The sequence below is a fragment of the Rattus norvegicus genome, chromosome 7 (genome assembly GCF_021556685.1).
Source record: "Rattus norvegicus strain SHRSP/BbbUtx chromosome 7, alternate assembly SHRSP_T2T, whole genome shotgun sequence".
NCBI classification, from domain to species: Eukaryota; Metazoa; Chordata; class Mammalia; order Rodentia; family Muridae; genus Rattus; species Rattus norvegicus.
Genome location: NC_141540.1, coordinates 133,030,619 through 133,044,021, shown reverse-complemented (window position 1 = coordinate 133,044,021; position 13,403 = coordinate 133,030,619). Strand labels below are relative to the sequence as shown.

General features: G+C 40.3%; 2 protein-coding genes across 11 annotated transcripts in view; one reads left to right on the top strand and one right to left on the bottom strand.

Annotated features, from left to right (window-relative positions):
• Cntn1 (contactin 1) overlaps positions 1 to 13,403 on the bottom strand; it is a 305,299-nt gene that overhangs the window by 112,146 nt on the left and 179,750 nt on the right. For all 10 annotated transcript variants that reach the window (XM_087555468.1, XM_087555466.1, NM_001439871.1 and 7 more), the window contains 3 exon segments: positions 7,870 to 8,002; positions 4,456 to 4,628; positions 1,832 to 1,927 (listed from right to left, as the gene is read on the bottom strand). In XM_087555468.1, coding sequence (XP_087411594.1) covers positions 1,832 to 1,927; positions 4,456 to 4,628; positions 7,870 to 8,002 — 402 coding nt within the window.
• LOC134479769 (uncharacterized) overlaps positions 1 to 13,403 on the top strand; it is a 60,347-nt gene that overhangs the window by 46,464 nt on the left and 480 nt on the right. The gene's annotated exons all lie outside the window — the stretch shown is intronic.

The window sequence follows — 13,403 nt, the reverse complement described above, 5'->3', positions numbered from 1 at the left end:
ACCCTGTTACCTTTATCTTGCCTTCTCTCACTTGCTTTGCACCCATGGTCTAACCTCAGCCCCTGATCTTGTGCCCTAACCTCCCTGGAATGCCCTCTCAGATGCTTATACTCTTACTTCCTTCAGTTCTTTCCCATTTTAGTCAACATCCCCTTCTTACCAGAGACCTTTCTAAAATCTAAATTATCCTCAACCCTTTCCTGTTTCCTTCTCTCTCTATCATTCAGTGTCTCTTAAGCATGCCTCTCATTGATTGTATGTGTGTACCAGCAGACGATCTCTGAGGGCTGGCAGCTTTTATTCCTCTGTTCCCTGGTGTGTCCTGTGGACTGGGCAGTGCCTATTGAGCAAAAGTGCTCACAAGAGGTTTCCTTAAACACCAAGCTCATCCAGCGTTAAACAGGCAAAGGGAGTCACTGTGCTGCTATTGCCTTGTTCGTGGGGAATACTGGGAAGAGGGGGGAGATATTTCCTCATGGTTTCAGCAGTTCCTCAAGCAAAAGCTTGTTCTCCCACCAAGGCTGGTGCAACAGTACAAATATGCCCCTCCCATGATTACTAATTAATCCCCTTTCTTGCAGTGCAGAGGAAATTACCAGTACGTTAGAAGTTATCAGAGCTACAGATGTCATTTTCATATATGCATATAAAATTGCACGTACATGGAACTTACATGTAATATGTGTATATAATTTTGTATGTGATCGTATGTGTATATGTCTGTGAATACACATGAATTCAGTGTATCCCACACATAATTACTTACAATAGAGCATTGTGTTTCATTTTCTATGGAAATGCTTTAAATCACACTTAATATAGAAAGAGCATAAAACATTTATTCCACTGTAAGGAGATAAACATAACAACTGAAGACAGTCCTATGGGTGTACAGCACAGTAGCCTTTGGTGTCACCATAGAAAAGAAAAGGTATATGTATTCCAAGTTGGAATTTTAACATGTGAATTTTAATTTGGTTCCTTTTCTGGAGTGTACGGTTGCTCTCATAGGCCAGTAACTCCAAAGACATTAATAATTGATCATGTCTTCATCCATTTCTAGAGCTTATAGTTCACAGTATATTACACATACCAAATTAAAAAACCTGATTGGCCATGCATCATGCCTCATTACTGCTATATTTCTGAATGTTTAACCTAGCTTCTGCAGAATCTGTCATAACTTCTCTTACATGATGGGACCTTTAATGAGGGCACAGACCAACATATGTACTGTCTATAAACGGAAATGACTAGAATCCCTTAGGATTAGGGCCAAGTGACCAAGTAGGAAAGTGTTTACAACCACCTCAAGTGATGAGGACAAACTGATCCTGTTGTGAATGTGGACTTCTGGGTATGACTTAGCCACAGTACTGCTCAATTCTCAGTGACCTTGTTTAGCTGCATGATGTCTGATTGAACGTTGTCACTGTTCTGGAGGAAGGGTTCATACGGTCCCACCCTGACATTATATGACAGGAAGTTAGGTAGGGGCTGCTGGAGGAGAGACATTTTCTCCAGTGGTGTAGTTGTTCTTAAATTGGCCATGTTTATGAAAAATAACTCCTTTTCATGCTCCTGTAAGTAATCCCAGTGAAACTCATTGGCTCGGCAAGCTAGTCTCCAGTGGAATCCTTTCTTCAACGAATGTCCTCTCTGTGGCGAGTATATGTTGTTTGTCTCCGCAGGGAAAGCTCACACAACAAATGCAAATAATGAGTCAATTTAAATGAATGAGTTGGCCATGACTGTTAAATGAATTGAGTAGTTATTAGTGTATTAACGTTCCTAGAACACTCAAACTATTTCATTCCGCAGTTGCAGTTACCTGGGAAGTGGTAGGGAGGGTCGCAGAGAAGCACCATGCCCTTCCCTTCCTTCACCTTCACTTCAGGACGATCCTCAGGAGGAAAGGGGTCAAGATCTGATTTCAAAAGGGAAAAGGGAAATGTTCACTCTGCTCAAGAGAAAGAGACATTTGTTAAGTGTAATCTTACAGTAATACAGTGAGATCAGGCAAAGCCGGGGAGCTTCCGGAGCAAGCGAGGAAACATACACAGGTATCCCTTCCGGTGGCTGCTCAGACACTCTGTGAAAAGACCCTGGTTGGATAATGGAAAGGTGATCAATCTCTGATCCTTTAAATTGTGTTTATTTCTTTTCTAAACTCATTTTCCTCTGTGTGTTGTGTTTAACATTCTCATCTTGCTTGATTTCTTCATTCTGAAGTACTTCATTTCTTCATCTGTCTTACTAATATTGTTCCTAGTTCATTTCTGACTCTCTTTTGCATTGTTTGTGATCCACACCCATACTAGAATACTTACGTTTTACTCCCCTTAACATGCTGCCTACCTCTGGAATCCTGCGTGCTCTCCAGGTTATATTTTTTCCAGAGCAAGGCTTAAAGGTTCATCCCTGGACCTGATGGGCTAATGGCACCTGAAATCCTAGCCTCACCTGCTCATTTGATAGTTTCTGCTCTGGTTGTAGAGCAGAAACACAAACGCCCTAGTCCATCTTAAACTCACTTTCCTAGATCCTATTCTATTCCGGTGACAGAAGAATATTTTTGTTTCTAACGCCTTTCTTTGAAAAAATACTTAAATGGAAATACTGAATTTTTAAAAGATCCACGTGTTTTGTCTACAATTTTCTTAGCTACACTAGTCTAAATATTACTGTTTCTTGACTTATCTCACTCCTCTTGGTGATGACTTGTGAAAACATTGTTTTCATCCTGTAACGTATCTAGCAAGATCTTGACCTAAAATCACAAACCAGAGATTAATTATCACATCCAGTTCCCCTCTCAATGTAGAGCTGTCCTGTAGAACAAGCTCTCAACTTTGATGATAGCAAGTATTTTTTTAAATGTTTACCATTATTCGGCCCTGTAAGAAAAATGACTTAATTCAAATTTAAAATGATTGACTAACTAAAATACAGTTTAACTGATCCCAGCCCAGAGAAAGTAAATGCTGAAGAGATATTTTCAGGACTGGGGCACTGAGGAGCGACATACAGTTCTCTGTATATCTTGATAACTTTCTCAATAACTAATTCTCACTCCATGGGGCCTTCAATGAGAACACTGGCATCACCCCACTGATGCTAGATTGCAGAGAACCATTCAGGGTTCTTCAGAGCGTAGTTCTGGTTTCTTTGGAGAACTCATAGTCCTTTGCCTATGCTGCACTTACCACCCAAAGCCCGTTCTCCTATACATTACATTTCTTCTCTGGCATGTTCTTGTCAGTAGTCTGTTCCCTTGTTTTACTCTTTTTGCTGAACTTTTATGGTTTACTAATATGTCTTGCTGGTCACACAGAATTACTATATTTTAACTGAAAACTTCCCAAGTGCCATACTTGTCTCACCAACAACAACCTGCCACCTATAAACGCACAGGTGCCACGACTTCTTTAATAAATCACACAGAGTCATGACTTTGGTTGGAATGATAAGGCAGGAGGATCCATATTCACAGAGACAAGGGTTTTTTTTAATATTATTTGTTCCTGTGTATGTGTAAGTGTGTGTGTTTTTATGTGGATGTGGATGTTTGTGTGCATGTGTGTAATGTATATACATGTGATATTGTGTGTGTGTGTGAGCGTGTGTGTTTATGTGGATGTATATGTTTGTGTGCATGTGCGGAATGTATATGCACATGATATTTTGTGTGTGTGCGTATGTATGCATGTGTGTATGTGTGCGTGTGTGTGTATGTGTGTGAGTGTGTGTGTTTATGTGGATGTATATGTTTGTGTGCATGTGTGTAATGTATATGCATGTGATATTTTGTGTGTGTGCGTATGTATGCGTGTGTGTATGTGTGCATGTGTGTGTGTATGTGTGTGTATGTGTGTGAGTGTGTGTGTTTATGTGGATGTATATGTTTGTGTGCATGTGTGTAATGTATATGCATGTGATATTTTGTGTGTGTGCGTATGTATGCGTGTGTGTATGTGTGCGTGTGTGTGTGTGTATATGTGTGTATGTGTGTGAGTGTGTGTGTTTATGTGGATGTATATGTTTGTGTGCATGTGTGTAATGTATATGCATGTGATATTTTGTGTGTGTGCGTATGTATGCGTGTGTGTATGTGTGCGTGTGTGTGTGTGTGTGTGTGTGTGTGTTTGCTTTCTACCCATGGAAGCCAGAGGAGGGCATCGGATTCTATGGCGCTGGAGTTATAAGCAACTGTCAGTCACTCAACGTGGATGTTGACAACAGAACACGGTGTTTCTGTAGAGGTGGCCAGAACCCTTCGATTCTGAACCATGTCTCCAGGAGAAGTGATTTTATGGGAAGAGAACACCTGGTGTAGTTAACCATCCCATAGTCAACACCCTCACACACAATTTATATAGATTTGGAGCAATAATTAAAACACGTGTAACTTCATTTCAAACAAATCCACCCTTTAAAAAGGTTACAGTTACTTACACCCAAAGCTCAGGGTGGCCTCGGTGCTTCTGACCATCCCGTAGTTGTTGGACGCCAAGCAGTAGTATATTCCTGCGTCTTTCTGTTTGTCAGGGTTATTGATAACAAGGTTCCCTCCGACCATGCTGTATCGATCGTTCGTCAGGTCAACGTCCCCGTTATTCATTCTCCACCTTGAGAGAAGGACATGAACGTTACTCTGAAGCACATGAAGCCTGGAGACTATCGGGCTAACTTCACTCTGAAGTAATTTACATACAGCTCCATGTGAAGGGAGATGGTCAGACATCAATCGATGGTACTTCTTAATGATCTGTGATTCTGAGTATTTTGAAACATGGATAATAATTTAGCTAAGGTACCAAAATGTAAGTGTGAATTCCTGGCACATTCCCCATCTTAAATGCAGTATCCTGAAGAAAAAGGTGTTGTTGAGTTTTAATTCCTGACTGACTTCAGGTATTACTGAGATTGATTTCTTTATTCAGACATGAGCATATTTGATAGCCATATTTTGCTTGGGCAGTTTCACGGGCATCTAGATACATTGTATAAAATATCAAAGCATATCTTTGGCAAAATTAAGATACAAAGTATCAGCAGTTTTCCAAGGAAACTAAAGGAGGCAGGCTGTCTGGTCCGCAATTAACACACCTTTACCACTAGAGGGAGATCACACAGTTTAAAATTAGTCTACTAGGGTCTCAAACCAAGCCATAAATAAACTGGTAAATTCAAATTTTCTTCATTCCAGATGTGCCAACAGTGGTTCCCTTTCACATTACTGAGAGGCAACTTTTGTTGAAAACATTTTCTTCCACATTTTCTATGTAACAGTGTCAATGAAGAATACCGTGGCTAAAGACACCACTCTAGGGAGGGAAAAATATTAAAAATTGGAATTCTGCTTTTTCCGGGTGAGTTGGAAAGAAGAAGGCATATAAGAAGAATTTTCACTTACAGTGATTGTAACTAAACATTTTACAAATACGCCATGCTGTGCCGGAGTCCATCTCTTAAGGCAATGTCCCAGGAAAAGCATCAGACAGACGTCTTGACCTTGAAGTTCAGGGGGCAGCTGTGGCTAGTTTCCAGATGCCAAATACGTTGTGATGCGGGTGAGGATAATAGCAAAAATGCATGACTTCAGAACGTGTGTGGAAGTTAGATCACTAGAACATTTCCTAGTTATAATTATCATGGAGTAAGATAATTTCAAAAACAAGAACACACAGTGTCCCGTTCTTGTTTGCTGTGATCACCTCAAGCCACTTGGTTTGATATCATCAGGGCCACTCTTGCCCTGGGCATGTAGAAGTGGTTTGGAGTGATCACAGCACAGGGTTTCAATTGCCAGGATTCTCCCCTCCTTTATTGGGTCCAAGTTGTGTTAATTGCTTTGACTTCCTGTGGCTGCGGTTGTTTTAGGGTATCAGATAATTCTATGCCTTGATGTGTCTAGATAAATTCATTGTCTCTTTTCAGAAACATGTGCCAGGACCACTGTGCCTTTAGATATGCTTTGACTGTAGAGCTTGCTCCTTGGAGGTGGAGACTGGGGAAAAGTGCGTCAAGGCTGGTGAGCGGCAAGGAAAGTTTCTCGTTGTGCCTCTTACGTTTCAGGATGCCACCACGAATAACCCATCATCACAGAACCTGCTACAAATAACAGGCTACTGTGTGAAGGATACCGTGAGTGGTTACTGGGGGCCGTGTAGTACCTTCTGTAATTCACTACATTTGAAAATCCTTCTTTCTACCACGAAACAAGTCTCCCCTCTTCTCTTCCCCCGTAAGCTTTCATATTACAGTCAGAGGCAGCTGCCTTTGTCAGGATTAAGCATCTACTCGGCTCCCCCAGCTCCCTATATTAATATACGGACAGCCCAGCCAGCTCAGCCTGGGGTTTTAGTTTGACTAAAACCTGTTGGGTGGAGTTGGTTTGCCAAATTACATTTCATTCATACTGCCTCCGTGTGGAGAAGGCCCACCCATACTCCTGCAAGTGCTGCGATCCTAGAGACACAGAGCCCAGCGCCTGCTGATAGGTCGCCTCCCAGCCAGTCTGGAGACTGCTGGCGAGGACAGTATCACAGAATCTGTATCACTGAAATCGGCTTGAGATTTACACACCATCTTTAGAAATCATTGCACCTGTGCTTTGGTCAGGCGTCTGTGCTTACACGGGCAAGCCACTGTAAATTTAGTATTTAGCCTCCTTTCTTGTGAAATTCTCTGTAGATAAATTTCCTCCACAATCACCGATGCCAGCCCATGTCTGTGACCGTGTGCAGAGGCCATTGCAGTTAATTTTTTTTTTAGAACAAATGTACTATTTGTAATTTATGTCGTCCCCCCGTGCATGAAATTGAAGCCATAAAAATAATGTCAGGATTGTGATTTTTACACCTAAATTCATATTTTACTTCTGGAGTGATTTTGTAATTATAGCCAGAGGCAGGAGAGAATGAGCATCATTAGAATTAAGTGGTGAGAAAGAGATTATTTTTCCCTATAATAGCTTTTTATAATAATAGAAAGCTATTTATAGGAAGAATGCCTACTATCGAAAATTAATTATCAATTGGCAGCCTTCAATTCAATCAGGTGATAATCGTCTGCTAAAGTCCCATTTTCCCATCAATCATTTGTGGGGTCCCCTCCTCTCCCATGGAAACACTTCAGAAAAGAAATTCAAATTCACTGGCATTTGGTTAAATTTTAGTCTTTGAATAAGATTAAATTGTTGGCGCAGTTTTATAAACTCTCTGTAGCACAGAAACCCATTTTTATTCTTTATAAAGTTTATATGATAGCACAAAGAAATAACCCAGGAATATGAAGGGGCTCTCGCACTGTTCAGAAGGTAGATATGTTTAAGACACATTTTTTCATGTGCTGGAAATACAGGTCAGTGGTCAAGTGTTTGCCGAGCATCTGGGTTCAATCCTAGCAATGCAGGAAACTTCTGTGTTGTCAGCGAGAGAGATTTACGATCACGGAAAAGGGTAACACTTTCTGGAACTGTCTATGTGAACTTTGAATGTAGTTAATATAGAAATCATTGGTCACTCAAGATTTGAGTTAACTAGGATAGTGAATACAGAATTATTTTATCTTCAAATGTTGTTACTTAATGCTTTTACATAACATTTGCTTGTTCTGAAGCATTAGATGATATCAAATTTACATGTATCATCACTGAATAAGTAAATTCTTACATATATTTAAGAAAATTTAAGATAAATATCATATAGCATTTCCAGTAGTATGTACTCCAGTGTTTGGATTGATGTTCATGGACCTTATAGACTTGTCTTGAAGATTTCTCTATAGACCTGAGATCACAAATGACACCTGTACTCTTGGCCCTACCCCTCCAGTCTAAGCAGAGTGGTAGATGGGATGCATTACTTGTAAACCGGAAATGGGCTTGCCCGTGCCCGGCAGTTGAGCGACACTTTGCCTTCCAGTGACTCTTCTGGGTAAATGGTATTGATTGGTTGCTCTTCAAAAATGGGTCCAAATCCTTTATCCTCCTCAGAAACTGAAACAAAAACAAGATGTTTTTTACAGTGTATACCCTTGTAACTCAAAGAAATTTTAGTTGCATCAAAAGTGCCTCTTTTTTTTTTTTGCCTGACTCTCATGGTTCCCCTAAATGTACCATGTGCCAGTTATCTGCTTACGGCTCCTTACACACACACACACACACACACACACACACACACACACACACACACACCACTTATGCCTCTACTTTTTGAAACCGTCATCCTGCTTTTCCTAATAAATTTGTATATTTGTGGCCCAGCCATGGTAGAAATTCCTTCAGAAGGCTCTCACCCATCCTCCTGTTTTAAATCATTCCCTTTAGTGGACCGATGGCTCTTTACTTGGGACTTAAAATACCTGCTTTGCTTTGATATTTGATGCAACCTTCTGTCTAACCACCCTGTCAGGACTTGGAGACAGGTGACTTCTTTAACCACTATAGCCTGCTAGGCAGCTGCTTAGTGGTCTAGAATGTGAAGTTGCTTAAGACTTTAGAAAGTAGGAATTAATCAATAAGTGAATTTCTGAATGCTCCGGGGGGAGTTATCCTCTTTTTAATTTTTTTCTTAAACACATGACCGGGATGCATACCCAGCATCACTTGGGACAGCATATGCACACACTGCAAGTAAGGGAGTTGTGAACTGGCTTGAAACCCAACGCTGTACCCAGTTTGGGAAGCAATTTTCTGTGAGTCCATCCTCTCTGGAGGGAAGAACAAATGGCACCCTAGGGAAGGTTGAAGAGGTGGGAGTTACTTGTATGTCAGCAGCGTCTGTACACAGCTAAGAGCCGAATGTTCCAAATGAATCAGTAGTGAGCCGTGTTCTTAGAAAGGAGGGGAAGTCTTCCCTGAGGTCACTGGGATGGCTCAGATAGATGCAAACTCCGCCTTGTGTTGTCATTGTTTTGTTTTTGTTTCTGGTTTTGTTTACTTAAGATGCTCTCATGAAGCCCAAGCTGACGTCATACTCCACATTTTTCTGACTCTACCTCCGAAGTGTTGGTATTGTAATGATGTTCATTATGCTAGAATCTTCCCTCTCACCCTTCCCCCTCTATTTAAAAAGTATTTTTCATACAATAAATCTGTATCCCCTCCTCTCAGTTTCCTCCCCATCCTTTTTCCATCCAGATCCACACACTTTCTCTCTTTCCTTTGAAAACAAATAAGTATCTAAGAAATAATAACAAAATAAAATAAGACAAAATAATACAAAATAAACCAATATACTATAAGGGAAAACAAAGAAAAGGAGCCAAAATAAAAAAGCACAAGAAACAGATATAATCTCAAAGACATATGCGTTCACATGCAAGGAATTCCAAAACACAAATAATAAGAAGCTACAAATATATGCAAAGGACCTGAAAGTAAAAGTAATTAAATAATTCATCAATTAATTAATGATAATTATAAAATAAACAAATGGGAAAAATGCCCTGACTCAATACTGTAAGACAAAGGACCTCGGAGTATGCCTGAGGTTTTCGTGTTGACCATCTACTGCTGGGCATGAGATCTGCCTTAGAGTGGTTTGTGCAGGTCGTGTGCGAAATGCTGTAACCTTGGAGTGTCCATGAGTTTGGTAATCATGCTGTGCCTTGAAGACCCCGTTTCCTTAGTGTCTTCCACTCCCACCGGCTCTTACTCTCTTCCTAGTTGCTCTTCTGCAGAGTTCCTTGAGCCTCCAAGGAAAGGCTTTTGATGGAGACATCCCATTTATGACCGAGTGTCCCAAGGTCTCTCTCTCTCTCTCCATATTGTCTAGGGGTACATCTCTGTATCCATTCCCATCTGCTGCAGGAGGAAGCTTCTCTGATGATGGCAGAGCAAGGCACTGACCTATCAGTATGGCATGATGTTGTTAGAAGCCATTTTATTGCTATGTTCCTTTGTAGAACAGAAGTATTTGGTTGTCTCCTAGGTCCCTGGTTGATCTAGTCTCAGGGTCTTTCTTGGCCACCCAAGCAGGGTTGACATATTCACTTCATGGTGTGGCCTTGAGTCTGATCAGATATTGATTGGTATTCCCACAGCCTTTGTGTCACCATTGTACCAGTGTATCTTGAAGGCAGGTCACCACTGTAGATTGGAGGGTTTGTAGCTGGTTTTGTGTTTTTTTTTTTCCTTTGCCAGCATGCCAAGTACCCTCCTAGTCTGTAGTGTAGCTTAAGATAGGCATCAGCTTGACTTTTCTGTGTTCAATGAATTATATAGGTGCTGTCTTCAGGATTAGGGACTTGCAGTCAGGTTGTGAAGAAAAACCAACAGTCTTGGCAATAACCTGGGTTGTTTGTGGGTCCCATGCTATCTCTTGGGACAACAACTTGATCTGGTATGATCCTTTCCCAGAAGCTTCATGTGTTAACTAGAGATGTCCAATTGGGGCTCTGAGATTGCTTCCGAATAGATGATTTAAGTCAAGAGGCACAATGGATTTTGTCTTCTCTAACAACAACCAATGAGATCCTGTCTGAAAAATAAATTACCCACTAACAGTCGTAGACCCCTACCTTTTCTAATGTATTTTATTTATATATCTATGAGAATATATAATGTATTATATATAGTTGAAAGGCAATTCTGCAAAGAGTTTATGTAAATCTTAAATTTGTGGCTAAAGTCGTATAGTTCAAACAGAGCAATTTATTTTTTCTTAATGGCAACAATTTGCACAAAGCATGTGTGTTCATTTTCCAATCCCCCAGTAGCTTCTGCCTTCTACAGGGACAGACTATGAAACCTTAGTGGAATAAAATAATGAAGTTAAATTAATCTTCATAAGGAAAAATTACATTTAAAATACTTTAGTTTTCTCATTTCCAGGATAGATGTATACTGTTTAATGAACATATGGTGCTTATATTTCTAGAATTTTCTTCCTTGAGTCAATGAGTAGATCCCCTCTGGGGCTTAAAAAACGATTCTGAATGTTTTATGAGGGAACGGAAAGTGGCCCTGAAGAACAGCACTTGGTGCATCCAGTCTCTGCCTACAGTTGTCGTGCTCAGCAGCCTCATAACCTGTCACCCATGTGGTCACTTCATGTACCCCTAATTCACAGGTGTGTGCACATGCACACCAAGAGAAAAGGTCTTCCATGGATCGGTAACACAACCTTAGATTCAGAACAGGACCCATTAAAGCAGATTTACACTCCCCTTCAGGAAAGAGCGTCTCTGTCTCCTGATAGTCTAGCGGTAGGAGGATGCAGGTTAGAGTTTTAGATGTATGGAAGTTTTATAGAGTTGAGAGGTGGGGCATCTTAGGTCACAGGAACACTTAATTAACACTTTTTTTAATCTGTGTTTTTCTTAATATAACCTCGTTTTAATAAAAATTCCTTTTCTAATATATAGTGTAGCTATCATAACTCTACCAGGGAAGTGATTACCTTATCAAATATGATTAAAAATGTTGATAAGAAAAAAAAGATCACACATACTTATGTGAAGTAAAATTTGCAGATGAAAGACAATCAAATGCTATGGCTTCTCCTTGAGTGGGCTTCTCATGTTCATAGAGCACATAATCAATCATGGCATGAACTAAAATTGGGTCCTCACACTTTTCCCAGGTAGAGATGGTTCTCTGTAATCTTGCTACTTGGTTTTATTTCCAGAAACTGAAAGTAAGATTGCAGTTTGTGCTTGAGAGTTATTTTTAGTCCTTTTTATAACTGTCTTGAAATAAACTCTATTTTTCATTCTGAAATATGTCATCTGAGTCTGTTATTAAACAGAAGTTTTGCATAAGTATGTTTTCAGATGAGTCTAAGAAAAATCTATTAGGAAATAAAGTAATGGCATCAAATTGAAAAGTCTATTACAATTTTTATCACATTTATAATATTTCTTATTATGGAACTGAGTGAGAGTGGTTAACGCTTTCTTGGAAGTCGATCAACTATCTACATGCAGCAAAAGTTACTTTGCTTAGCACAAACGTCTAGACAGTATTGGCCCTATTTTCACTGAGAGAATCAAGATGTTAGGACTTGGGTTTTAAATCCTCTGGAACCTCCATCACTTAGAGTGATGGGTAAGAAGTGACATAGCACTAATTTACATCCCTAACAATGTGATACCGGGAGTTCTTCCATTAGTCCAGTTTTTAAAAGGATGGAGAAGATTGGATTAGCAGATTTGGTTATGTAGACTAAAGTTTTGCTTGGCTTTACACAATAGGGAGTGTCCATCAGAACTTTATAAACCCTTTGGACCTAGAGTCGTTTCTTCAATTTTTAGACATGGCTGGGAATATTCCCAGGCTACTTTACATCTGAATGTACCTTAAGTGTAAAGTTTATTGTAGATGGAGAAGATCCAGACTACCTAGGGCCATGACATTTCTTCCAGAGGAATCAGGGAAAGATTTCTTTGTTTTAAAAAGAGATAGATGAGAGAGAGAGGGAAGACATAAGGGAAAGGGGAGGTGAGAGGGAGGGCAGAGGAAGGGGAAGGAAGGAGAGAGGGGAGGGGAGGGGAGATGATGAGAGAGAGGGGAGAAGAGAGAGAGGGAGAGGGAGAGAAAGAGGGAGGGAGGGAAAGACAGAGAGAGAGACAGAGAGAGACAGAGAGAGAGACAGACAGAGAGACAGACAGAGACAGAGACAGACAGACACACACACACACACAGAGAGAGAGAGAGAGAGAGAGAGAGAGAGAGAGAGAGAGAGAGAGAGACTCCCTCTTCACTTTGAATAGTGACAGCCGGCTGTGCACTGCAGGGAAAGGTAGAAAATGGCTCACTGCATTCACTACTTGTACATCATAGGTGGCCAAGAGGCAATTTTTTGTTGAAGCTTGCTATATTCATAGAAGATATATCAGTGGATTGAAAAGAACAAGCATAGGAAAGAAAGTTTTTGTTATATTGGTGTGAAGAAGATGAAATACATGAAAGTTAAGCATAGAGTTTAAAAATAACATTTATTATTATTATTATTATTATTATTAGTTATTATTCATTGGTTTGTTAAGATAGGGTCTCTCTATGTAAGCATGGGTGTCCTGAAACTCTCTATGTAGACCAGACTTGTCTTGGATATCTACCTGCCTCTGCCTCTCAAATGCTGGTATAAAAGGCATGTGTCACTATTCTCTCACAATATGGAACATACATGTGTTGATAGTGATAAACATAGAGGGAGAAGTTGACTACAGGGAGAGAGAAAAGGGACGTTTTCTGTGACAACAGGTTAAATGGGCCATAGGAGACAGGTCTACTGCACCAGAGCACAAGAGGGTGTGGCAAGCCCTACAAATGGCAGCACAGCACCGGTGCAGATATGAGCAGGGAGCAGAGAATATAGGGGAGCCCATGGGACTGCCTTCTCATCATTTCTAATCTCTCTACATAATACAAACCATATCTAACATGTCAACGT